This window comes from Mobula birostris, chromosome 4 (assembly GCF_030028105.1).
Source record: "Mobula birostris isolate sMobBir1 chromosome 4, sMobBir1.hap1, whole genome shotgun sequence".
Classification (NCBI taxonomy): Eukaryota; Metazoa; Chordata; class Chondrichthyes; order Myliobatiformes; family Myliobatidae; genus Mobula; species Mobula birostris.
In genome coordinates this window covers 96,679,213-96,705,830 of record NC_092373.1, presented here as the reverse complement: position 1 = coordinate 96,705,830, position 26,618 = coordinate 96,679,213, and the positions used below count along the sequence as shown (strand labels likewise).

The window sequence follows — 26,618 nt, the reverse complement described above, 5'->3', positions numbered from 1 at the left end:
CCTTTTTAAAGAAAGGGGCTTCCCTTCCTCCACCATCAACTCTGCTCTCAAACACATCTCTCCCATTTCACCCACATCTGCTCTCACCCCATCCTCCCGCCACTCCACTAGAAATAGGGTTCCCCTTGTCCTCACCTACCACCCCACCAGCCTCCGAGTCCAACATATAATTCTCCGTAACTTCCGCCACCTCCAAGGGGATACCGCCACTAAGCACATCTTTCCCTCCCCCCACCCCCCGCTTTCCGCAGCAATTGCTCCCTACGTGACTCCCTTGTCCATTCGTCCCCCCCATCCCTTCCCACTGATCTCCCTCCTGGCACTTATCCTTGTAAGCGGAACAAGTGCTACACATGCCCTTACACTTCCTCCCTTACCACCATTCAGGGCCCCAGACAGTCCTTCCAAGTGAGGCGACACTTCACCTGTGAGTCGGCTGGAGTGATAAATTGCATCCGGTGCTCCCAATGCGGCCTTCTAAATATTGGCAAGACCCGACGCAGGCTGGGAGACCGTTTCGCTGAACACCTATGCTCTGTCCGCCAGAGAAAGCAGGATCTCCCAGTGGCCACACATTTTAATTCCTCGTCCCATTCCCATTCTGATACGTCTTTCCACGGCCTCCTCTAGATGAAGCCACACTCAGGTTGGAGGAACAACACCTTATATTCCGTCTGGGTAGCCTCCAACCTGACAGCATGAACATTGACTTCTCTAACTTCCGTTAATGCCCCACCTCCCCTTCGTACCGCATCTGTTATTTATTTATTATTATTAATTATAATTTTTTCTCTCTCTCTCTCTCCTTTTTCTCCCCCTGTCCCTCTCACTATACCCCTTGCCCATTAACGGAATTAGAGAAATCAATGTTCATGCCATCAGGTTGGAGGCTACCCAGATGGAATATAAATGCCCCTCCCCCGCTTACCCCATCCCTTATTTATTTACTTATTTTTATTTTTTTCCCTTTTCTTTCTCTCTTTTTTCTCCCTATAGCTTCTTCTGGTGCTCCCCTCCCCTTTTCTTTTGCCCTGGGCCTCCCGTCCCATGATCCTCTCCCTTCTCCAGCCTGGTATCCCTTTTGCCAATCAACTTTGCAGCTCTTAGCTCCATGCCCCCCAACTCTTGTCTTCTCCTATCATTTTGGATCTCCCCCAAACCGCTTTCAAATCTCTTACTATCTCTTCTTTCAGTTAGTCCTGACGAAAGGTCTTGGCCCAAAACGTCGACGTACCTCTTCCTATAGATGCTGCCTGGCCTGCTGCGTTCCACCAGCATTTTGTGTGTGTTTCTTGAATTTCCAGCATCTTCAGATTTCCTCGTGTTTGCGTTTTTAAATGTCTATCCTGTATGGTAGTGGTCAACTGAACAGTGCACCCAAGTGGACAGGTGTGGGGGCAGCTTCCCTCTCTGTGCCCTCCTGTTTAGCTGATGTGGAGGGCAGAGAACTGTGATCTCCCTCTTGTCATAATGAAGCATCCATTGGTTCATCTGCAGGAACGCTGACATCATTAGCAGAGGATGTTTCTGAAGGTTGCCTGAGTCCCCTGTCAGTTTGCTGGCATATATGATATAAATGTCGTCTAACAATTCGTCCTTGTGTCAGCTCAATGGACATGCACCTGCAAGTAAACCAGGTCCCGCTGGTGAACCACTTCTGCTGTAAAGACACCATGCACATCCACACCATTTCCAGTGTAGCTGCAGAACATCGAGTTTAGTGGTTGAAATTGTGGAATCTGGCTTCAGAGTAATTTGCTTACCAAGTTGATGGCTGACCCACTATTCATCTAAAATTTCTCTGGTTTCAGTGGCCCATGTCATGGGTTTGGGAAAGTGACCACTTCTTCACTCTGATCTTCTTGCATGAAGTTGATGGTTGAATTAGAAACTTAGAAAACCTACAGCACAATACAGACCCTTTGGCCCACAAAGTTGTACAGAATATGTCCTTACTTTAGAAATTACTAGGGTTACCCATAGCCCTCTATTTTTCGAAGCTCCATGTACCTATCCAAAAGTTTCTTAAAAGACCCTATCGTATCTGCCTCCACCACCGTTGCTGGCAGCCCATTCCACACACTCACCACTCTCTGTGTAAAAAACTTACCCCTGACATCTTCTCAGTACCTACTCCCAAGCACCTTAAACCTGTGCCCTCTTGTGGCAGCCATTTCAGCCCTGGGAAAAAGCCTCTGACTATCCACATGATCAATGCCTCTCATCATCTTATACACCTCTATCAGGTCACCTCTCATCCTTTGTCGCTCCAAGGAGAAAAGGCCGAGTTCACTCAACCTGTTTTCATAAGGCATGCTCCCCAATCCAGGCAACATCCTTGTAAATCTCCTCTGCACCCTTTCTATGGTTTCCACATCCTTCCTGTAGTGAGGCAACCAGAACTGAGCACAGTACTTCAAGTAGGGTCCCAGATAGCTGCAACATTACCTCTTGGCTCTTAAATTCAATTCCATGATTGATGAAGGCCAATACACTAATGCTTTCTTAACCACAGAGTCAGCCTGTGCAGCTGCTTTGATCGTCCTATGGACTCAGACTCAGACCCCAAGATCCCTCTGATCCTCCACACTGCCAAGAGTCTTACCATTAATACTATATTCTGCCATCATATTTGACCTACCAAAATGAACCACTTCACACTTATCTGGGTTGGACTCCATCTGCCTCTTCTCAGCCCAGTTTTGCATCCTATGAATGTCCCACTGCAACCTCTGACAGCCCTCTACACTATCCACAACACCCCCAACCTTTGTGTCATCAGCAAACTTACTAATCCATCCCTCCACTTCCACATCCAGGTCATTTATAAAAATCACGAAGAGTACGGGCCCCAGAACAGATCCCGGAGGCACAGCACTGGTCACCGACCTCCATGCAGAACATGACCCGTCTACAACCATTCTTTGCCTTCTGTGGGCAAGCCAGTTCTGGATCCACAAAACAAAGTCCCCTTGGATCCCATGCCTCCCTACTTTCTCAATAAGCCTTGCATGGGGTACCTTATCAAATGCCTTGCTGAAATCCATATACACTACAGCTACTGCACTGCCTTCATCAATGTGTTTAGTCACATCATCAAAAAATTCTACCAGGCTCGTAAGGCATGACCTGCTCTTGACAAAGCCATGCTGACTATTCCTAATCATATCATGCCTCTCCAAATGTTCATAAATCCTGCCTCTCAGGATCTTCTCCATCAACTTACCAACCATTGAATTAAGACTCACTGGTCTATAATTCCCTGGGCTATCTCTACTCCCTTTCTTGAATAAGGGAACAACATCTGCAACCCTCCAATCCTCCGGAACCTCTCCCATCCCCATTGATGATGCAAAGATCATTGCCAGAGGCTCAGCAATCTCCTCCCTCACCTCCCACAGTAGCCTAGGGTACATCTCATCCAATCCCAGTGACTTATCCAACTTGATGGTTTCCAAAAGCTCCAGCACATCCTCTTTCTTAATATCTACATGCTCAAACTTTTCAGTCTGCTGCAAGTCATCACTACAATCACCAAGATCCTTTTCTATAGTGAATACTGAAGTGAAGTATTCATTAAGTACCTCTGCTATTTCCTCCTGTTCCATACACACTTTCCCACTGTCACACTTGATAAGTCCTATTCTTTCACATCTTATCCTCTTGCTCTTCACATACTTGTAGAATGCCTTGGGGTTTTCCTTAATCCTTCCTGCCAAGGCCTTCTCATGGCCTCTTCTGGCTCTCTAAATTTTCTTCTTAAGCTCCTTCCTGTTATCCTTATAATCTTCTAGATCTCTAACATTACGTAGCTCTCTGAACCTTCCTTAAGCTTTTCTTCTTGACTAGATTTACTACAGCCTTTGTACCCTGTCTCATTGGAACGTACCTATGCAGAACTCCACACAAATATCCCCTGAACATTTGCCACATTTCTTCCGTACTTTTCCCTGAGAAGATCTGTTCCCAATTTAAGCTTCCGAGTTCCAGCCTGATCGCCTCATAATTCCTCTTACTCGAATTAAAAGCTTTTCTAACTTGCCTGTTACTATCTCTCTCCAATGCTATTGTAAAGGAGATAGAATTATGATCACTATCTCCAAAATGCTCTCCCACTTAGAGATCTGACTTAGTGTGTTGCTTAGCGAAGTTCACCTTCTGACAATAGCACAGCATTATTATAGCTTGGGGTGTCAGAATTCAGAGTTCAATTCTGACATCACCTGTAAGGAGTTTTTACCTCTGCCCCATGAACACATAGGGTTCCTCTGGTTTCCTCCCACAGTCCAAAGATGTACCTGTTAGTAGGTTAATTGGTTATTGTAAATTGTCCTTTGATGATGCTAGGTCTGAAGCGCCAGAAGTGCCTATTGCATGCTGTATCTAAATAACAAAAATCAGTCTTTGATGCTTGCAATCGGACTATTGGGCTTGACTTTCCCAAGACAATTGGCATTTCTGTGGAGGATTACAGTCTCTGAAGCTGACGTGCGTGCAGCCTTCAGGAGGATGAACCCATGAAAAGCCTCGGCCCAGGTGGGGTACCTGGCCAAGTATTAAGGACATGTGCTGATCAACTGGCTGATCTGTTCATTTAGATCTTTAACATTCCAATTTGGCAGTGAGTGATACCTACCTGCTTCAAGCAGGCTTCAACTATACCAGTGCTCAAGAAGAGCATGGTGACCTGCTCAGATGACTATAGCCCAGTTGTACTTGCATCCATAGTGATGAAGTGTTTTGAGAGATTGGTGATGAAACATATCAACTCCTGCCTCAGAAGCAACTTTGATCTCCAGTTTGGCTACTGGAGCAGCAGGTCCACAGCAGATGCCACCACACTGGCTCTTCACTCAACCCTGGAACATCAGGACAGCAAAAGAAGTGTTGGCCTCAGAGGCCTAACCTCAGCAGCAAATAAATGGATGGTAGGCTCAAGTGGAGTGGCTATTGTTTGTGTGTGCCAGTGATGGAGTGGGAAGGCTTTGGCTTAACAGATGGAGGCGTGAACAACAAAGGCAGAGTTAAGAAGAAAATGCCTTTTTCGTTTTTAATATAGAGTAGTCAGGATGGAATGTTCCTCCTGTCAGATGTGGGAATTCAGGATACCTGATGGTTTCCCTAATGACTACATCTACATGACAACAGCGAGATCGTTACACCGAAGATACCGGAAGAGAGAAGGGGGGCAACGATGAGGAAGGGATGGATGCTTGGAGTACAGGAGACCCCGGGGGATGTACCTCTTGAAAACAGATTCACCCTCTTGGAAGCTGTCGGGACAGAAGACAGAGCCAGTCTGAGAGGCGGACGGGTCTGTGAGTCAAAAATTGGCGCTGAAACAAAGACGAGGAGACAGGCATCAGGCAGAGCCGTGGTAGTGGGGGACTCCATTGTGAGAGGTACAGATAGGGGTTTCTGCGGCAGCAGGCGGGATTTAAGGATGGTGTGTTGCCTCCCTGGTGCCAGGATTCAGGACATCACAGACCGATTGCAGGGCATCCTCAAGGGAGAAGGTGATCAGCCAGAGGTGGTGGTGCATGTCGGCACAAATGATGTCGGGAAGAAGATGAGAGAATTTTGCAACATGACTTCAGAGAACTCAGAACAAGGCTGAAAAACAGGACCTCTAGGGTGGTAATCTCGGGTTTCCTTCCAGTTCCTTGTGCTGGAGAGGACAGGAACAGGGAGATAGGGGATCTGAATGTGTGGCTGAGGAGCTGGTGCGGGAAGCAGGGAGTTAGATTCTTAGACCACTGGGATCTGTTTTGTGGTAAGGATGAATTGTACAGAAGGGACAGGTTGCACCTTGACGGGGGACCAGCGTTGTGGCAGGCAGGTTTGCCACTGCTACATGGGTGTGTTTAAACTAAGTAGTTGGGGGGGAGGGGATGAACTGGAAATAAACGAAGAGAGTTAAAGGGAAAGAGAGAATAAGAAAAGTTAAGAAAGACAACAGGATTAAAAGGCAGAAAGCTCAGGAAGGGATCGGAGAGTATGGCCAAATGCAATAGGAATCGATGTAAAAGGTGAGGGGAGTAAAAGTATTACTTTAAAAGGATTAAAAGTATGAATGCACGGAGTTAAGAAATAAAGTGAATGAGCTTGAGGCTCAGTTGGAAATTGGCAAGTATGATGTTGTGGGAATAACAGAGACATGGCTGCAAGAGGACCAGGGCTGGGAAATGAATATTCAGGAATATACATCCTATCAAAAGGACAGACAGGTTGGCAGAGGGGGTGGGGTGGCTCTGTTGGTGAGGAATGAAATTCAGTCACTTGCGAGCGGGGGACATGGAATCAGTAGAGTCAGTATGGATAAAACTGAGAAACTGTAAGGGCAAAAAGACCCTGATGGGAGTTATCTACAGGCCCCCAAACAGTAGCCTGGATATAGGGTGCAAGTTAAATCAAGAGTTAAAATTGGCTTGTCGCAAAGGTAATTCTACGGTTGTTATGGGGGATTTCAACATGCAGGTAGACTGGGAAAATCAGGTTGGTACTGGACCCCAAGAAAGGGAGTTAGTGGAATGCCTCAGAGATGGATTCTTAGAGCAGCTTGTATTGGAGCCTCCCAGGGAGAAGGCAATTCTGGATTTAGTGTTGTGTAATGAGCCAGATTTGATAAGGGAACTCGAGGTAAAAGAGCCATTAGGAGGTAGTGACCATAATATGATAAGTTTTAATCTACAATTTGAGAGGGAGAAGGGAAGATCAGGAGTGTCAGTATTACAGTTGAACAAAGGGGACTATGGACCCATGAGGGAGGAGCTGGCCAAAGTTGACTGGAAAGATATCTTAGCTGGGATGACAGTCGAACAGCAATGGCAGGTATTTCTGGGAATAACACAGAAGGTGCAGGATTAGTTCATTCCAAAGAGGAAGAAAGATTCTAAGGGGAGTAAGGGGTGACCGTAGATGACAAGGGAAGTCAAGGACAGTATAAAAATAAAAGAGAGGAAGTATAACATAGCAAGGATGAGTGGGAAGCCAGAGGATTGGGAAACTTTTAAGGAGCAACAGAAGATAACTAAAAAGGCAATACGGGAGGAAAAGATGATGTACGAAGGTAAGCTAGCCAAGAATATAAAGGACAGTAAAAGCTTCTTTAGGTATGTGAAGAGGAAAAAACTAGTTAAGACCAAAGTTGGGCCCTTGAAGACAAAAACAGGTGAAATTATTATGGGGAACAAGGAAATGGCAGACAAGCTGAACACGTACTTTGGATCTGTCTTCACTAGGAAAGACACAAACAATCTCCCAGATGTAATAGTGGCCAGAGGACCTAGGGTAACAGAGGAACTGAAGGAAATTCGCATCAGGCAGAAAATGGTGTTGGGTAAACTGATGGGACTGAAGGCTGAGAAATCCCCAGGGCCTGATGGTCTGCATCCCAGGGTACTTAAGGAGGTGGCTGTAGAAATCGTGTACGCATTGGTAATCATTTTCCAATGTTATATTGATTCAGGATCAGTTCCTGCGCTTTGGAGGGTAGCTAACGTTATCCCACTTTTTAAGAAAGGAGGGAGAGAGAAAACAGGCAATTATAGACCAGATAGTCTGGCATCGGTGGTGGGGAAGATGCTGGAATCAATTATAAAAGATGAAATAGCAGCATATTTGGATAGCAGTGGCAGGATAGGTCCGAATCAGCATAGATTTACGAAGGGGAAATCATGCTTGACTAGTCTTCTGGAATTTTTTGAGAATGTAACTATGAAAATGGACATGGGAAAGCCAGTGGATGTAGTGTACCTGGACTTTCAGAAAGCCTTTGATAAGGTCCCACATAGGAGGTTAGTGTGCAAAATTAGAGCAAATGGTATTGGGGGTAGGGTACTGACATGGATAGAAAATTGGTTGGCAGACAGGAAACAAAGAGTAGGGATTAATGGGTCCTTTTCAGAATAGCAGGCAGTGACTAGTGGGGTACTGCAAGGCTCGGTGCTGGGACCGCAGCTATTTACAATATACATTAATGATTTAGATGAAGGGATTAAAAGTAACATTAGCAAATTTGCAGATGACACAAAGCTGGGTGGCAGTGTGAAATGTGAGGAGGATGTTATGAGAATGCAGGGTGACTTGGACAGGTTGGGTGAGTGGGCAGATGCATGGCAGGTGCAGTTTAATGTGGATAAATTTGAGGTTATCCACTTTGGTGGCAAGAACAGGAAGGCAGATTACTATCTGAATGGTGTCAAGTTAGGAAAAGGGGAAGCACAACGAGATCTAGGTGTCCTTGTTCATCAGTCACTGAAAGTAAGCATGCAGGTACAGCAGGCAGTGAAGAAGGCTAATGGCATATTGGCTTTCATAACAAGGGGAGTTGAGTATAGGAGCAAAGAGGTCCTTCTGCAGTTGTACAGGGCCCTGGTGAGACCACACCTGGAGTATTGTGTACAGTTTTGGTCTCCAAATTTGAGGAAGGACATTCTAGCTATTGAGGGAGTGCAGCGTTGGTTCACGAGGTTAATTCCCGGGATGGTGGGACTGTCATATGTTGAAAGATTAGAGCGACTGGGGTTGTATACACTAGAATTTAGAAGGATGAGAGGGGATCTGATTGAAACATATGAGATTATTAAGGGATTAGACACACTAGAGATAGGAAACATGTTCCCAAGGTTGGGGGAGTCCAGAACCAGAGGCCACAGTTTAAGAATAAGGGGTAGACAATTTAGAACGGAGTTGAGGAAAAACTTTTTCATACAGAGGGTTGTGGATCTGTGGAATGCTCTGCCTCAGAAGGCAGTGGAGGCCAATTCTTAGGATTCTTTCAAGAAACAGTTAGATAGAGCTCTTAAAGATAGTGGAGTGAAGGGATATGGGGAGAAGGCAGGAACAGGGTACTGATTGTGGATGATCAGCCATGATCACAGTCAATTGTGGTGCTGGCTCAAAGGGCTGAATGACCTACTCCTGCACCTATTGTCTATTGTCTATTATTTGTCGGAAGCTCACCCAACTTTGGTGCATGGTTGACCGGGGTTGGATCATTCTGAAGTCTGAAGAGATTATAGATGGGACTTCTGAAGGGATGGACACACTGAAAGTACAGGCTTTGGACAGTAGATGAGTGACCACCAGGAAAGGTAAGGGGTTTAAGAAGTCAGTGCTGGGTTCCTCTGTGGTTATTCCCCGTCAGCAACAGGAATACTGCTGGGGAGATGACCCATCAAATCACAGCAGCAGCAGGTCAGGCTGGTGACATTGTGGCCAGCTCTGAGGCTCGACAGGGAAGGGTAAAGTCATGCAGTGTGGTACTTATAGGGGGGCTCGATAGTTAGGGGGACAGACAGGAGATTCTGTGGCCACAGAAGATTAGATTATAAGAACACTCAGTCGTCTTTTATTGTCATTTAGAAATGCATACATGCATTAAGAAATGATACAATGTTTCTCCGGCGTGATATCACAGAAAACAAGACAGACCAAAGACTTACACTGACAAAACCACATAATTATAACATATAGTTACAGCAGTGTAAAGCGATACCATAATTTGATGAAGAAGATAGGCACAGTAAAAAAAAGTCTTCAAGTCCCGAGTCAATGGACTCCCGAGTCCCCGATAGCAGCGGCAAAAGGGAGAAACTCCCTGCCATAAACCTCCAGGCACCGTCAACTTGCCGATACCTTGGAAGCAGCCGACCACAGCCGACCCTGAGTCCATCTGTCTGAACACTCCGAGCTTCCAAGCAGCCTCTCCGATACAGCCTCCTGAGCGCCATCCTCTGCCGAGCGCCTTTGACCTCTCCCCGGCCGCTGAAACACACAAAGCCGAGGATTTCGAGGCCTTCAGCTCCAGAGATTCCGGTTACTACACAGTAGCAGCGGTAGCAAAGCAGACATTTCAGAAGTTTTCCAGATGTTTCGCTGTGCTCTCACGTCTGTCTCCATCAAATCAGGATTGTGCACAGTCCCCTACTTGACAGATAACAGATATTCATAACCAAAGAGACACCAGGATTTTGTGTTTCCTCCCGGGTGCCAGGGTCCAGGATGTATCAGAGCAGCTGTAAGATATTCTCAAGGGGGAGGGGAACAGCCAGAGGTCGTGGTGCATATTGGCACCAATGACATAGGCAGAAAAGGGGAAGAGATCCTGTGCAATGAGTGTATGGGGTTAAGAATAAAGGCTGAGGAGAAGGACCTCCAAGGTTGTAACCTCCAGATTATTCTCGTTTCCACGGGCTAGAGCAGGTAGGAATGGGGTAATAACACAGATAAGTGAGTGCTTCAGACGACATTTGGAAACCCATGGCCTAATTAGGGAGAGCCAGCAGATTGTGTCTTACCAACTTGATTGAGTTTTTTGACAAGGTGACAAGAGAGATTGATGAGGGTAGAGCATTGAAGGTTGTCCACATGGATTTCACGAAGGCCTTTGACAAAATCCCTTATGGGAGGCTGATCTAGAAGATTAAGATGCACGGGGTCCACAACAAATTGGCTGTTTGGATTCAGAACTGGATGGCACATAGAAGACAGGGTAGTGGTTAAAGGGACTTATTCAAGCTGGAGGTCTGTAATTAGTTCAGTTCCACAGGGATCTGTACAGGGACCTCTGCTGTTTGTGATGTATATAATTGACCTGGATGAAAATGTAGATGGGTGGGTTAGAGAGGTTGCTGAAGAGCTGACGTTCATGAACTTTCAAGAGTCACTTGATTCTGGCATGGTCCCAGAGTACAGGAAGATTGCAGATGTCACTCAATACTTTAAGAAGGGAGGAAGGTAAAAGAAAGGAAATTATAGGCCAGTTAGCCTTATCTCAGTGGTTGGAAAAGTGTTGGAGCCTATTAATAAGGATGAGGTTTGGTGGTACTTGGAGACTAATGATAAAATAAGTCAAAGTCAGCGTGGTTTCTGTGAAGAGAAATCTTGCCTGAGAAATCTGTTAGAGTTCTTCGAGGAAGTAACAAGCAGGGTGGACAAAGGACAGGCAGTGGAGGACATTTATTTGGATTTTCAGAAGGTGTTTGATAATGTGCCACACATGAGGCTGCTTAACAAGGTAAAGTCCCATGGCATTACAGGAAAGATACTGGCTTGGATAGAGGAATGGCTGACAGGCAGGAGGCAATGAGTAGGAATAAAACAGGCCATTTCTGGTTGGCTGCTGGTGACTAGTGGTGTTCCTCAGGTGTCAGTATTGGAGCCGCTACTTTTCAATCAGTTGAATAGTGGAATTGATGGCTTTGTGGAAAAGGAGTAGGTAGCAATGCAATAGGGATAGGTGGAGGGGTAGGTAGTGCCGAGCAAACAATGCAATTGCAGCAGGACTTAGACAAATTGGAAGAATGGGCAAAAAGTGGCAGATGGAATACAGTGTTAGAAAATGTATGATAATGAATTTTGGTAAAAAGAACAATAGTGCGATTATCTAAATGGGGAGAAAGTTCAAACATCAGAGGTGCAGAGGGACCTTGTACAAGACTCCCAGAAGGTTAGTTTACAGGTTGAGTCTGTGCTAAAGGTGGCAAATGCAATGTTAGCATTTATTTCAAGGGGAGTAGAATATAAAAACAAGGAGATAATGCTGGGGATTTATAAGACACTGGTCAGGACGCAGTTAGAGTATTGTCAACAGTTTTGGGCCTCATGTCTCAGGAAGTATGTGTTGTCATTGGGGAGTGTCCAGAGGATGTTTATGAGGATGAGTCCGGGAATGAGGGGGTTAACATATGAAGAGCGTTTGGCAGCTTTGGGCCTGTACTCACTGGAATTTAGAAGAATGTGGGGGAATCTCATTGAAACCGACTAAATGTTGAAAGGACTAGATAGGGTGGATATAGAGAGGATGTTTCCTATGGTGGGGGTATCCAGAAGTAGAGGACACACCTTCAAAATTGAGGGGCAACCCTTTAGAACAGAGGTAAAGAGGAATTTTTTTAGCCAGAGAGTCATAAATCTGTGGAATATTCTGCCACAGATTACAATGGAGGCAGAAATTGATTGCAACAAATTAACTGGTATACATCCACCAGTCTATATTTATTTATTTTATTTAGAGAAACGGGTGTAGATTAGGCCCTTCCAAGCCTTTGAACTGCATTGCCCAGCTACCCCGATAACCCTCGATTTAACCCTAACCTAATTATGACCTATTAATCTACTATTTGGTGCTCTGAAATGAGCATGAACGGTCATTGGTTGGTGACGTAGCACGATGTTTAAAAAGAGTTCCGGTGCTTTTGGCTCTCTTTGGTGGACTGAAATCTGTACGGGGCCATTAAAAAGAAGGGAGGTGTGGCTGGGCCACTGCTCAAGAGGTTAGGCTTTGGCTCTACAGGCTTGGGCAAGCATAGGTGGAGGTTCTAAGTAAGTAATTAATAGTGTTTCTAGTAAGCTTTTTTTTCCTGTTACACATAGCTCATGAACAGAGAATGGGTTTGGAGGTAGTGGTATATTCTTTTTGTGAGACGTGGGAACTTTGGGAGACCTCCAGTCTGCATGATAACTACTTCTGTTATGATATCTTCTGTTGGAGAGGACGGCCTACGAGGGCAAAGCTGCAGCAACCAGGTCTTTGGTACTGAGTCTGGCTCTGTGGTTCAGAAGGGAAGGGGGTGGCAGGAGGAAGAGAAGCAGATAGCACTTCCTGTGGACGTGAAATAGACACCCAGATGGTGTATTCCCTCCCAGAGTCAGGGATATCTCGGATTGGGTCCACGGCATTCTAAAGGGGAGAGGGTGATGTAACCAACCCTCTGGTTAGGCTAATGTAACCAACCCTCTGGTTAGGCTAATGGCTTAATCTGGGGGAAGACAGCCTCCGACCCGGCCAAAATTGAGAAATCTTGTTTGGTGGATACTGCATGACGTGTTTCCTTGTTACAAATCAGTACCACGAAATAACAAACAGTGCACAACATGCAATTAAAAGACTGAGCTTTATAATTCTTGATTTGACTATAGGGTTTGTAAAGAAACAAAAAAGAAAGGGGGCCCATTCTCATGAAACAGACTATTGTGCAATTTTGGAGCTCACTGTTTGTATGTTCTCCATTGACTTCCCCCGGGTGTCGGCTCCCGACCCCATTCTAAGTCCACTCTGTCCTGCAAATTACGACTTCCCTGTTCTGGCATCTTCTCTCTCCATCTTCTGCCAAACAAAAGACAGCAAAACCTTCGCTTGGGCACACAAGAAAGAAAAACATCTCCCCTCATTGGCTAGCGCACATTCCAAAGTCCCTGTTATCTTTAGTCATAACCCAAACACTGCGCTACAGAGAAACCATTACAGTAGCAGGGAAACCTTTCCCAAGTTGTTACAGTGAAAAGCTGAATGTTGTGGGACATATTGGTACCAGCAACATCCTGTAGATGGAAGAAGGGAGGAGGTCCTGCAGAGAGAATGTAAGGAGCTAGGCAGTAAGCTGACAAGAAGAACATCCAAGGCAGTAATCTCTGCATTGCTACCTGTGCCATGTGCTAGTGAGGGTAAGAATAGGATGATTTGGCAGATGAATTAAGAATTGGTGTAGGGGGCAGGGGTTTAGATTTGTGGATCATTGGGATCTCTGCTGGGGAAGGGATACAAAATGGATAGGCTACACCTGAAAATGATGGGAACCTGATGCGGACGGGTTTGCTAGAGCAGTGTTGGCGGAGGGTGGAGGTAGGTTTAAACAAATTTGGCAGGGGGATGGGAACTGGAGTGATAGGGCTGAGAAGTGAACAATTTGTATACTACTAGATGCAGTGTAACTTAAGACTGTGAGGAAGGATGGGAAGATGATAGGACACATTTGCAGTCATTGGGATGAGTCAAAGAGTGACAAAATCAAAAAAATAAAAAATACAGGACTGGAAGTGTTTTATTTGAATGCATGGAATAAGGTAGATGTTACAGCAGTTAAAGATTGGCAGGTATGATGTTGTGGGCATCACTGAGTCAAGTGGTTGAAAAAAGATCATAGTTGGGAGCTTAATATCCAAGGATACACATTGTATTGAAAGGATAGGCAGTTAGGCAGGTGGGGTGGCTCTCAGTAAAAAAAGAAATGAAATCAAATTCTTAAAAAGAGGTGACAAGACGTAGAATCCTTGTGGGTACAGTTAAGATACTACAAGGGTAAAAAGACCCTAATAGGGGTTATATACAGGCCTCTGAATACTAGCCAGGATGTGGGTTACAAATTACAACGGGAGATAAAAATGCATGTAAAATAGGCAGTATTGTGCGAATCATGGGGGATTTCAAAATGCAGGTAGACTGGGAAAAGCAAGTTGGTGCTAGATCCCACAAATTTGTAGTTTGCTTGCAAGATGAGTTTTTAGATCAGTTTGTGTTTGAGCCCATTGGGGAATGGCAATTCTGGATTGGGTGTTAAGTAATAATGCAGATTTGATTAGCTTAAAGTAAATTTGGTAGAATTCACCTTGCATTTGAGAAGGAGAAGCTAAAACCAGATGTATCAGTGTTACAGTGGAGCAAAGGGAATTACAGAGGCATATGAGAGGAGCTGGCCAAATTTGAATGGAGGGGGAAACTAGCAGGGATGACTGCAGAACAGCAATGACTGGTGTTTCTGGGGAAAATTCGGAAGGTGCAGGAAACATACATCCGAAAGATGAAGAAATATTCTAAAGGGAGGATGAGGCAACCATGGTTGACAAAGGAAGTCAAAGACAACATAAAAGTAAAAGGGAGAGCATATAATATTGCAAAAATTATTGGGAAGGTACAAGATTGGGAAGCTTTTAAAACCAGCAGAAGGCAATTAAAAAGCCATAAAGGGAGAAAAGATGAAATATGAAGGAAAGTGAGCCAATAATATAAAAGAGGATACAAAAAGTTTTTTTCAGATATACAATATAAAGAGTAAAAGAGAGGCTAGAGTGGATATTAGACGGCTGGAAAATGACTGCAGAGGTAGTAATGGGGGACAAAGAAATGGCAGATGATCTTAGTAAGTACATATTTTGTGTCGGCGTTCACTGTGGAAGACAGTAGCAGAGCCTGAGAAATACATGTGTGTCAGGAGACAAGAGCTATAATCATTGCTATTATTAAGGAGATGGTGCTTGGGCAGCTTAAAATCCTGAGGATAGTTAAGTCACCCAGAGCAGGTGTTAACATGCCAGGGTTCTGAAAGAGGCAGCTGAAAAGTTTGAGGAGGTGGTAGTAATGGTCTTTCAAGAATAACTAGATTCTGGAATGGTTCCTGTGTCATACGGGGGTGGCTGGGAACAGACCCAAGTGCAAGACACAGACACTGAAGTACTAGGAACGGGACTAGGATACAGGGTGAGGGCTTGGACATTGACATGAAAACCAGGAACCCAGAACAGGACTGGACAAGAGAGCTAGGAGCCCGGGCTTGGACTCCGAGTCAGAGACTGGACAAGGACCCAGAACCTGGGTCTTGCCTCTGGCTCGGACCCCAGGACTAGGCAAGGACATGACTAGTGTGAGGGGATCCAGGAGTACCCCTATTAACTGTTTGGAGAGAGACATTTATCATTGATGGTTTGTTTGGAAAGGAGAGAGAGAGACAGAGTTATTTACCATTGATATGTTGCTTTTGAAAAGAGAGAGAGAGGCGAAGATTAACAGTTGGACTGTCACTTTAAGGCATTGGAAGTAACTTTGGATTTTTACTGAGTTTGGAGTTAGAGACAGCACCGAACAGCTCGAAGGTTGCTATGGTGACCGAAGGCGGTGGACACTCGATGTTATGATTTTCAACTGGTTATTGATGTTACTTGGAAGGACTTGTTGCCTGCTTGTGCACTCCTTTACAGACAAAGGAAGGAGGGACTCTTTGAATGACAGGTGATACTCAGCCTGGTGGAATAAATGGGAGGTCAGATGATACAGACCTCAGACACGTGATCCGGACACTGAATGAGCATTGTTGTGCCCGTAGAGAAAGTGGGTTTTGGAGGATTGATCAGGTAGATCGATCCAAAGTGCTATTCCAGCTTGAAGGAGAAGGGGTTGACTGGTGAGGAGTTGTCTATGTGTCCACCCTCGCCTGGGTGATAGCTCCACCACAGAAAACCGGTCCCCCTGGTTAAAGTCACAGTCGGTGACTTGTAAAGGATTTCGGAGGATGACGAGAAGATCGACGACATCAGCTCACCTGCAGACTCAGCTCTCTCTCTCTCTCTCTCTCTCTCTCTCTCTCTCTCTCTCTCTCTCCATCACTACTCAACTAAATACCACGAACTGAACTTTACTCAACATCGTTAAAACTGTATCTTTTTACCCCTAGACTTAACGAAGCTTGGTTTTTTTCATACATATATATTCCACACTTACTTTTATATATAATCATTGCTAACCTGTTTGAATTATTTACATTTATATTACTGTATTGCGTAGTTACTAATAAATATTATTAGCTTATAGCAATACGAGACTCCAGAGTGGTTTCTATTTCTGCTGGTTCTTTATCCCCGTCACGGGGTCCGTGACACAAGGCTGGCAGGCAGGACAAGGCTGGAGTCTTCAGACTTGAGGCGAGGCTGGAGACCAGAGACTTGAGACCAGAGGCTTGAGTCGAGATTTGAGATCAGAGAATTGAGACTAGAGACTTGAGGCAAGGCTTGAAACTAGAGGCTTGAGGCTTGGGATCTTGAAGCTTGGCTTGGGGCGAGACTCGGCTAGAGACTTGAGGTGAGGCGAGGCTAGAGACTTGGAGTCTTGAAGCTCCTCCTGGGCAGGGCGCAGTACTCCTGGGCAGGGTGCGGATCTCCACCCGATGGAGGCATGGGACAGGAAGGAACAGAACCCACCGCAGGGTAACGGCAAGATGGCCTGACTTACCTAGCGGAGGCAAGGGACAGGAAGGGAGCTAGGTACAGGGTGGCTCCAAGACAAGACTTCAGGTGAGACGAGGCGAGAGTTCCCAGCAAGACAAGGCAAGGCTTCAGGCAATGCAAGGCGAGACAAGAACTCAAGGCGAGGCGAGAGTTACCGGCAAGACAAGGCAAGGCTTCAGGTGAGGAAACAGGAGGCAGGGGAAGGGATACAAGGAGTAAGGACAAGAACAATCCAGCAGCCACACTCTGGTCTCTGGAGGTACTTATGCAGCCAGCCCCAAAGAGAATCAGCTGCCTCAATCAGTGCTCAACAGGAACAGGAACAGGGTAGACAGGAAAACCTGAAGTAAGGGTCGATGGACTGGACCGTGAACTGGACTTCATGGACAAGACCATGACATCCTGAGGACTGGGAAATTGCAAATGTCATTCCACTCTTTAAGAAGGTAGACAGGCAGAAGAAAGGAAATTATGGGCCGGTTAGCCAGACTTCAATGATTGGAAAGGTGTCGGAGTCTATTATTAAGGATGAAGTTTAGGGATGTTTGAAGACGCATGATTAAATAGAGCAAAGTCAACATAATTTTCTAACAGGGAAATCTTGAGGAAATAAGAGGCAGGACAGACAAAGGAGAATCAGTAAATGTTTACTTGGATTTTAAGAAGGCCTTTAACAAGTTGCCATACATGAAGCTGTTTAATAATGTAAGACTATGGTATTACAGGAAAAGTACTAGCATATGTAGAACGCAAACACGAGGGAATCTGCAGATGCTGGAATTTCAAGCAACACACATAGAAGTTGCTGGTGAACGCAGCAGGACAGGCAGCATCTCCAGGAAGAGTCCTGAAGGGACCTGACGAAGGGCCTCGGCCCAAAACATCATCTGTACATCTTCCTAGAGATGCTGCCTGGCCTGCTGCATTCACCAGCAACTTTTATGAGCATATGTAGAAGGCTGGCTGACTAACAGAAGGCAAAGAGTAGGAATAAAGGTGGCCTTTTCTGGTTGACTACCAGTGACTAGTGGTGTGCCACAGGGATCCTTGTTGTTGGTAATACCATAGGATCTTATCTTGTTAAGGCCCTCCTGATGCCCCATCACAAGGGCCTTAAAGCTCTTTACTTCTTTTTAGATAACAGAACCAAACTGTTCCCCTCCACCACCACTCCTCTGTCTGGCAGAACTGGTTCTCACCCTCAAAAATTTCTCTTTCAGCTCCTCCTACTTCCTCCAATGGGCACTCACATGGGTCCCAGCTATGCCTGCTTTTTTTTTGTCAGTTATGTGGAACAGTGCATGTTCCAAGCCTACACCAGTATCACTCTCCAACTTTTCCTGCGCTACATCAATGACAGCATTGGTTGCTGCTTCCTGCACCCATGCTGCTCGTCGACTTCATCAACTTAGCCTCCAACCTCCACCCTGCCCTCAAATTACCTGGTCCATTTCTGACACCTCTCTTCCCTTTCTCGATCTCTCCGCCACTATTTCTGGATACAGTTTATCTACTGATGTCGCTTATAAACCCACTGATTCTCACAGCTACCTGGACTACACCTCTTTCCACCCTGTCACTTGTAAAAATGTCATCCCCTTCTCTCAGTTTCTCTGTCTCCATCACATCGCTCTCAGGATGAGGCTTTTCATTCCAGATCTAATGAGATGTCCTCCTTCAAAGAAATGGGTTTTCCTTCCTCCATCATCAATGCTGCCTCGCCCACATCTCTTCCATTTCTCGCTCGTCTGTCCTCACTCCATCCTCTCAGCACACCACCAGTGATAGGGCACTTCTCATCTTCATCTACCAGCGAAGTAGCCTCTGCGTCCAGCACATAATTTTCCATAACTTCTGCCATCTCCAACGGGATCCCACCGCCAAGCACATCTTCCCCCTGGCCCCCCCCCCTCCACTTTCTGCTTTCTACAGGGATTGCTCCTGATGCAACTCCCTTGTCTGTTCATCCCTCCCTACTGATCCCCTTCCCGGTACTTATCCTTGCAAACAGAGCAAGTGCCACATCTGCCCCTAAACCTCTTCCCTCACTTCAATTCAGGGCCCCTACAGTCCTTCCAGGTGAGGCGTCACTTCTACTGCATCTGGTGCTTCTGATGTGGCCTCCTGAAACCCGACGTAGTTTGGGAGACTGCTTCACCAAGCACTTATGCTCTGTCCACCAGAAAAAGCAGGATCTGCCAGTGTCTACCCATTTCAATTCTACTTCCCATTCCCATTCCAACATGTCAGTCCAAGGCCTCCTCTACAGCCACGATGAGGCCACACTCAGGTTGGAGGAGCAACCCGGTTAGCCTCCAACCTGATGTCATAAATATTGATTTCTCAAACCTCTGGTAATGGTGTGCCCCCCTTCACCATTTCTGTTCCTGTTTCTCCCTCTCACCTTATCTCCTTACCTGCCCATCACCTCCATCTGGTGCTCCTTCCCTTTCCCTTTTTCCCATGATCTTCTACCCTCTCCTATCAGATTCCTCCTTTGCTTGCCATTTATCTCTTTTACCTATCAACTTCCCAGCCTTTTACTTCACTCCTCTTCTTCTCCGTTTCACCTATCATCTACCACCTTGTACTTCTTTCTCTTCTCCTCCCACCTTCTTGCTGTAACTTCTAACCTGTTTTTCCAGTCCTGATGAAGGGTCTTGGCCTGAAATGTTGACTGTTTACTGTTTTCCATCGATGCTGCCTGGCCTGCTGAGTTCTTCCAGCGTTTTGTGTAGGTTACCTTGGATTTCCAGCATCTGCAGATTTTTTTGTTTCTGTGTTGGGACTGTTTCTTTTCATGTTTTATGTCAGTGATTTTGATGAAGGAATTGATTGCTTTGTGACCAAGTTTGCAGACAATACAAAGATAGGTGGAGGGGCAGGTAGTATTGAGGAAGCAGGGTGCCTGTAGCAGGATTAGACAGATTGGGGGATTGGGTAGAAGTGGCAGATGGAATATAGTGTAGGGGAGCTCACAGTCATGCACTTCAGCAGAAGGAACAAAAGTGTAGACCATTTTCTAAATGGGGGAGAAAATTCAAAAGTCAGAGGTGCAAAGAGACCAGGGTGTCCTAGTGCAGGATTCCTTGAAGGTTAATTTTCAGGCTGAGTTGGTGGTAAGGAAGGCAAATGTAATGTTAACATTCACTTTGAGAGGAATAGAATACAAAAGCAAGAATATAATGCTAAGGCTTTATAACGTATTGGTTAGATGCACTTAGAATATTATGAACAGTTTTGGGTCCCTTGTCTAAGGTAAGATGTGTTGGCAGTAGAGATGGTCCAGATGAGATTCATGAGAATGATCCCAGGAATGAAAGTGTTAATATATGAGGAGCGTTTGATGTCTCTGGGCTCCTGCCTTATTCTTCTATACTTGCTGTGATTTAGAAGAATGAAGGGGATATCACTAAAACTTATCAAATATTGAAAGGCCTAGATAGAGTGGAAGTGGAGAGGATGTTTCCTATTGTAGTGGAGTCTAGGACCAGAGGGCACAGCCTCAAAATTGAGGGATGTCCATTTAGAACAGAAATGAGGAAAGATGGTGGAGAATTTGTAGAATTCATTACCACGGACAGCTATGCAGGCCAAGTTATTGATTATATTTAAAGCAGAGGTTGATAGGTTCTTGATTAATCAGGATGTCAAAGGTTATGCAGAGAAGCTGGAGAATGGGGTTAGAGGAATAATATATCTGTCATGATGGAATGGTGAAGCAGACTTGACAGGCTGAATGGCTAAATTCAGCTCCTATGTTGTATGGTCATATGGTCTTCCTAACCAGTACATCTTTGGACTGTGGAAGGAAACCAGAGGACCCAGAGAAAACCCACGCATTCCATGGGCAGAACATACAACCTTCTTACAGGCGACGCCAGGATTGAACTCCCAACCCTGATGCCCCTAGCTGTAATATTATTGCGCTAACTGCTACGCTACTGAAGCACCCATTGTCTGACGCCTCCGTGGGTCAGAGTTGACCATGGATATTGTGTTCTAGCTGTCTAAGTATGCAAGGCTGGGCTGTACGATGTAGGGAGCAAGCTGTTGCCCCCATAGTAAGCTCCCCCTCCACACATCTGATGAACCCAAAGGAACAACTGAGAGCAATACAGTTTGGTACCGGCAGTATCGCAGGAGTTGCCAGTCAGCATTGAACTCAATGTAGGACTGCAGCTCAGGACTTTTCCCTTGGAGTTTACGCCTGAAACCTTGCCCACAGGGCAGCAGAGGTTTAAGATCAGAGTTTTCCTTCTTCTAGATGAGCTGCCAACCATGACTGACGAGCCCCATCTGCCAGAAGTGGCTGGTTTTAAGGTGCCAGTAACCTGCCTTTGCCCCTTCTCCTGTCAGTAGAAACGGTTCCGCCAGGCTTGGTAGCTAAGCCACTCGTGAAGGTCAGGAGTTGGACTTGGTTGTCAGAGGCTATTTGAAGTGGAAATCTTTGGGAGCCTGTAATATGTAGTGGAGCTTGTCCCCATTCCCACCTCAGGATATAGCAACCTAAAGGAACCAGCACCCTTCTGGATAAATATTTCTACATCTAACTTACTGGAGGAGGTCTGTGGCAAATAACAAATGATGATATAGGGTACATTGACTTGTACCTCAAGCTCAGCACTACACCTCTGCGTTTAGAGTGTGATTAGTTATTTAATGAATGTAAGTTTTAACTCAGAGTTGCAGTTTATGTCTCAATGGAATTACAATTGCTTGCAATGTTTTTTTTAAGTTTGTTCAGCCTAACATTCATGTTTCAATTCTTGAACTTGGCAGGTCTTCTTCATTTGGCCTGAATACTGAATGTAACGCTCACTGCTTCTGCTTTGATTCAACTTATAACCCAGTGTGTGGAATTGATAATGTGGAATACATCTCACCGTGTCAAGCTGGCTGCAGGCATTTTATTTTCAACTACACCACAAGAAGGATTTTGGTAAGAGTTTGAGATTTAGAAAGGAATCTTTGTTTTCTATTCTTCCTACCTGTTTCAAGAAGGTTGTAGGAGTAGATAATTCCCCAAGCTCTTGGGAATTTTCTTTAGCACTATATTATTTTGGAGATACAGGAAACTGCAGATGGTAGAATGGTAGAGCAGCAAACAAGATGCTGGAGGACTTCAGCAGGTCAAGCAACATCTTTGAAGGGAAATGGGAGGTCACTTATACTTTTATTCACCTATGAGATGTGTGTATTTCTGGCAAAGCCAGTAATTACTGTCCACCCAGAATTTGCACTCGAAAACATGTGGGAACCATGCACCTGGACTGCTATAGTCTGATGTCAATTGATCTTGATCTAGCAATAATGAAGGAACACCAATATTTGTAGGTAGGAGACTCAGGTTTCAAGATTCAAGATTGTTTATTTTCATTTGTCAGCACAGAAATGTAAAAGAGATTGTTATTCCAGATCTGATGCAGCATAAAAAAGCAATTAAAAAACACAGTAAACATAAATAAGATTACAGTATATGGTGGTGTCTAGTTAACTTGTCCATTAACTAATCAAGGCAGCTACTTATTTGAGACTTAAAGAACAAAAACTGATTGAGAAAATAGCTGTCCCTTTTGGGACACTATGCCGCTTAATTGGGACAGGAGGCTGTTGCCGAGGAGTTTCTAACTAGTGTCAGTCACGTAAACTTGGGTGGCCGTTAGATACTAAACAGTTTTAAATAGTGTCATTAGTGAATGTTTTTGTTCAAAAAGCAGTGATTTTTTTAGTCACTGGTAGTTGGCGAGAACTTAGCAATAAGACCATTTAGAATTATTTTGCTTACTGTGGTTTCAAGCTTTGAGGCTTCGAAATTCCAGAAACAGCCTGGAGCAAAAATGAAACAAATTAGGAACTTCGAAGAATTTGAAGGTATGTATAATCATCTTGAATGTTCCAATGAAAATAAAGATTTGGAAGAATCAGGTATTGAAACCATCATATGAAAGCAATCCATTATCTACACTATGTGTCTGTGCTAATTTTGTTAATTTGCAGTCTATCAAAAGAACTCAGCAGCATGTTGATTATCAATCTTATCTACTGATGACAGTGAAACTTATACAGGAGAGATTTTAAGGTGGAAAAAGCCATTGCACTGGGACAGTTCCACTCTCTCGATATTGGAAGTCCAGGTCTAGTACAAATAGTCATCACAAACCGGCATTTTCCATCGTTACAGTGGATAACTGTGACTTCCTCTATGCCTTATGTCTTTGCTCCCCTTGAAGCATTTCAGAACTATCTTCTTGGCAGTTGGATCTCACTGTTGATCTTATCTGTCCAATCTGATGGAGCTGACATTCACAAACTAGGACAGGTCCGCCCTATTTCACTAGAGTATGAGGCCCACTGACAACCTTCCCTGGTTTAGCCAGCCTATTGAAGCAGTACACCAGGGTGTAGCTACTGTCACATACAAACAGCTACTCGGTGCTACAGGTGAGAGCTGAGTGTGTGGTGAGGACCAAAAGTGAATGAGCTGCCACAGAACGGCATGACCAGAGGTGCTACCACTCTCAGGTCACTATATACATGGCAGCATACACGGGATGAATTCCTCTGTCGATAACTAATAGGAACTAATACACTGTAGTAGCAGTGGTAGTGTTCCAATTTGTTCAGTATTTCATTTAAATACATAATCTGTTACTCAGTTAAACAGTAGTTTTGTCTCTTTTGTACCTCTTTATCTATTTCCATAAAACTTTGGCTAATTGGGGCAACTATTTAATTGGGCTAAAATGTACTGGTTCCAATGTGTCCCAATTAACCAGAATCCACTGTATTTAAATTGACTGCATACTGTATACATAAAATGACATTAGGTAAAAGGGTGTTTGTCATCATCAACATCATCATCATATCAGTGATCACTCATAATGGAGTATGATTCTTCTCCTGGTGGTTGATCTGATCACTTGTGGCTCTTGAGATAGCTGAGATTCACAAGTCCTTTTGCAGTGTTGGCAGGTGTAAGTCATTGAGGTGGTGGTGGATGTAGCTGATTGGGCTTTTGCCAGTCTCTCCTTACATTGAAGCCGCTTAGTCTCAGCGGCACAGTGGAGGTATTCTTTGAGCTGTGCAGTCTCTTTGTAGACAGTCCCTCTCTGGCTTTTCCTACCCTGTGCTGATTTCTCCCATCCAATCAGGTTGATGTGGCACTCCCTCAGGTGGATCCTGATATTGGCTTTGAACTGCTTTTTATGCTGTCCAGGAGTGTGCTTTGTATCCTTAAGTTAGCCAAACAGGAGTTGTTTAGGGAGGCGGGAGTCAGACATACGGATGATGTGTGACTCTGACAGGAAATGATAAAGTAGTGGTGGTGGGGATCTAGTGTGGGTTAATGGGTGGAGGTGTGGATCAGCCTGGCGACTTGGGGGAAGTAACTGTTTTTGAGTCTGGTGATCCTAGCATGGATGCTGTGTAGCTTCTTTCCTGAGGAGAGTGAGTAGGATAGGTATTGCTGGCCTTTTTCAGACACCTTTATCTGTATATAGTATATCCTTCATGATGGGTAGGCTGGTGCCAGTGATGCATTAGGCAATTTTAACAACTTGTTGTGGAGCCCTCCTGTCTGCTGAATTGCAGTTTTTATACCACACAGTCATGCAGCATGTTCTCAACTGTGCATCTGCTGAAGGCTGTGAGTATTGGTGTGCGTTGCCTAGCTCTCCTCAGAAGGTAGAGGCATTGGAGAGCTTTCTTGATTATGAAGGATGTGTTCTGGGACCATGAGAGCTTGTACAAGAGAGGCATTCCAAGGAGTTTGAAACTACTGTACCGCCTATGTGATGAGGGATGTGAGTAGAGTAAGACTTCCTGAAGTTGATAACTATCTCCTTTGTCTTGTTGACAATGAGAAAGAGGTTATTTGCCTGGCACCGGGCCTCGAGCTCTTCCAGTTTCTTACTGTGGGCCATTTCATCTTTGTTGGTGATGAGCCCTACCACTATTGTGTCATTGGCATGCTTGACAATATGATTGCTCAGGAGTTTGGCCATGACAGAGTGCAGTTGGAAATCTGAAACAACACAAAAAGGCAGTATCTATGGAGGAAAATGGACAGTCCCATGAAAATTCAAGATCTTTCATCTGGACTAGGCTTCCTAGATGTTTCTGATTATGTTTCTTCAGAATGGTTGGATTGTTGAACTGCTCCATCCCAGAAGGATGTGCCCCACTAATGCCTCTTCTTCATTTCCATCAGAATGTGTTACTTCACATTGCATTAGGTTTCTTCTTCCATTACCTGCCCTTTCTGGACATCCCCAATCCAGATGAAGAGCCTAGACATGAAACATCATCATATTTCTAGATCAGGATGGATGCAACTTTGAGGAGGACATGAAGGGTATTGGGTTCTAAAGTATCAGGGCTCTGAAGTTAATCATGGTCAGAGCTGCTCTAAGTTTATCCAAGGCATGTACAAGTTGCCTCTCCCCATTGCTGCTAGTAACTAATTGCATGAGGCAGAGAATCAAAGATTATGTAAGCTGAGTGCCTTATTGTGGATGGCAAAATACTTACTGCTCATGCTAGCTACCCATTTCAACGGGCATTATTGCTCTCAGGTTAAGGAGAGGGACAATTACAAACTTCTGTACTTAGAATGGAGATGATGTGGAATTTCTATAGCCAGAGAGTGGTGAATCTGTGGAATTCATTGCCACAGGTGCCGGTGGAGACCAGGTCACTGGGTGTTTTAAACGTGGAGACTGATAGGTTCTTGATTAGTTGGGAAGTCAAAGGTTATGGGGAGAAGGCAGGATAATGATGAATGGCAGAGCAGACTTGAAGGGCCAATGACCTAATTCTACTGATATTTCTTTCGGTCTTATGAAGATATGGCTCTTAGATTTCTAGGCTATGAAGAATCCAATAAAACTTCAGAAAGATAAGGTACATTTTCCTCATACTCTCTCACCCTCTGCCATCTGTCAAATATCACATTTCTAGGGAATACAATGGAGGAACAATGATACTTGATGTGGTAAATGTCATCGTCAATTAACTGGGTTCTGAAAACTCAAACACGAGGAATTCTGCAGATGCTGGAAATTCAAGCAACACACATAAAAATTTCTGGTGAACGCAGCAGGCCAGGAAGCATCTCTAGGAAGAGGTACAGTCGACGTTTCAGGCCGAGACCCTTCGTCAGGACTAACTGAAGGAAGAGCTAGTAAGAGATTTGAAAGTGGGAGGGGGAGGGAGAGATCCAAAATGATAGGAGAAGACAGGCGGGGAGGGATGGAGCCAAGAGCTGGACAGGTGATTGGCAAAAGGGATATGAGAGGATCATGGGACAGGAGGCCCAGGGAGAAGGAAAAGGGGGAGGGGGGAGAAAACCCAGAGGATGGGCAAGGGGTATAGTCAGAGGGACAGAGGGAGAAAAAGGAGAGTGAGAGAAAGAATGTGTGTATATAAATAACGGATGGGGTACAAGGGGGAGGTGGGGCATTAGCGGAAGTTAGAGAAGTCAATGTTCATGCCATCAGGTTGGAGGCTACCCAGACGGAATATAAGGTGTTGTTCCTCCAACCTGTGTCCTCTACTGTAAAGATGAAGCCACACTCATGTTGTACACACCCTTAGCTGCCGTGTGTTCCTTGAATCCTTCTGTTACATTCTTGTCATGTCTCTGTAAGCCAAATAGCTCTGGTTCGCTGCTGTAAAAAGGGAAGATAAACTCTTCGAAAACCTTTCTTGCCTGGGCATCTGCACATTTTCTGCAATCAGTCCTTGCCTGGATGTTAATTAACCCTTGCCTTGCCATAGCTTCCACAGTAAACCTTGAGAAATATAGCAAGTGCCTATCTGAGGACAGAGTGGGGTAG

General features: G+C 44.9%; 1 protein-coding gene across 7 annotated transcripts in view; it reads left to right on the top strand.

Annotated features, from left to right (window-relative positions):
- The window catches only part of LOC140196509 (solute carrier organic anion transporter family member 2A1-like), a 407,319-nt gene that overhangs the window by 300,374 nt on the left and 80,327 nt on the right, over positions 1-26,618 (top strand). For all 7 annotated transcript variants that reach the window (XR_011885727.1, XR_011885728.1, XR_011885729.1 and 4 more), the window contains one exon: positions 21,562-21,721. Coding sequence is in view for 3 of the 7 variants with exons in the window: in XM_072255831.1 (XP_072111932.1) it covers positions 21,562-21,721 (160 nt within the window). In the remaining 4 variants the exon portion in view is untranslated. The remainder of the gene's footprint in view (positions 1-21,561; positions 21,722-26,618) is intronic.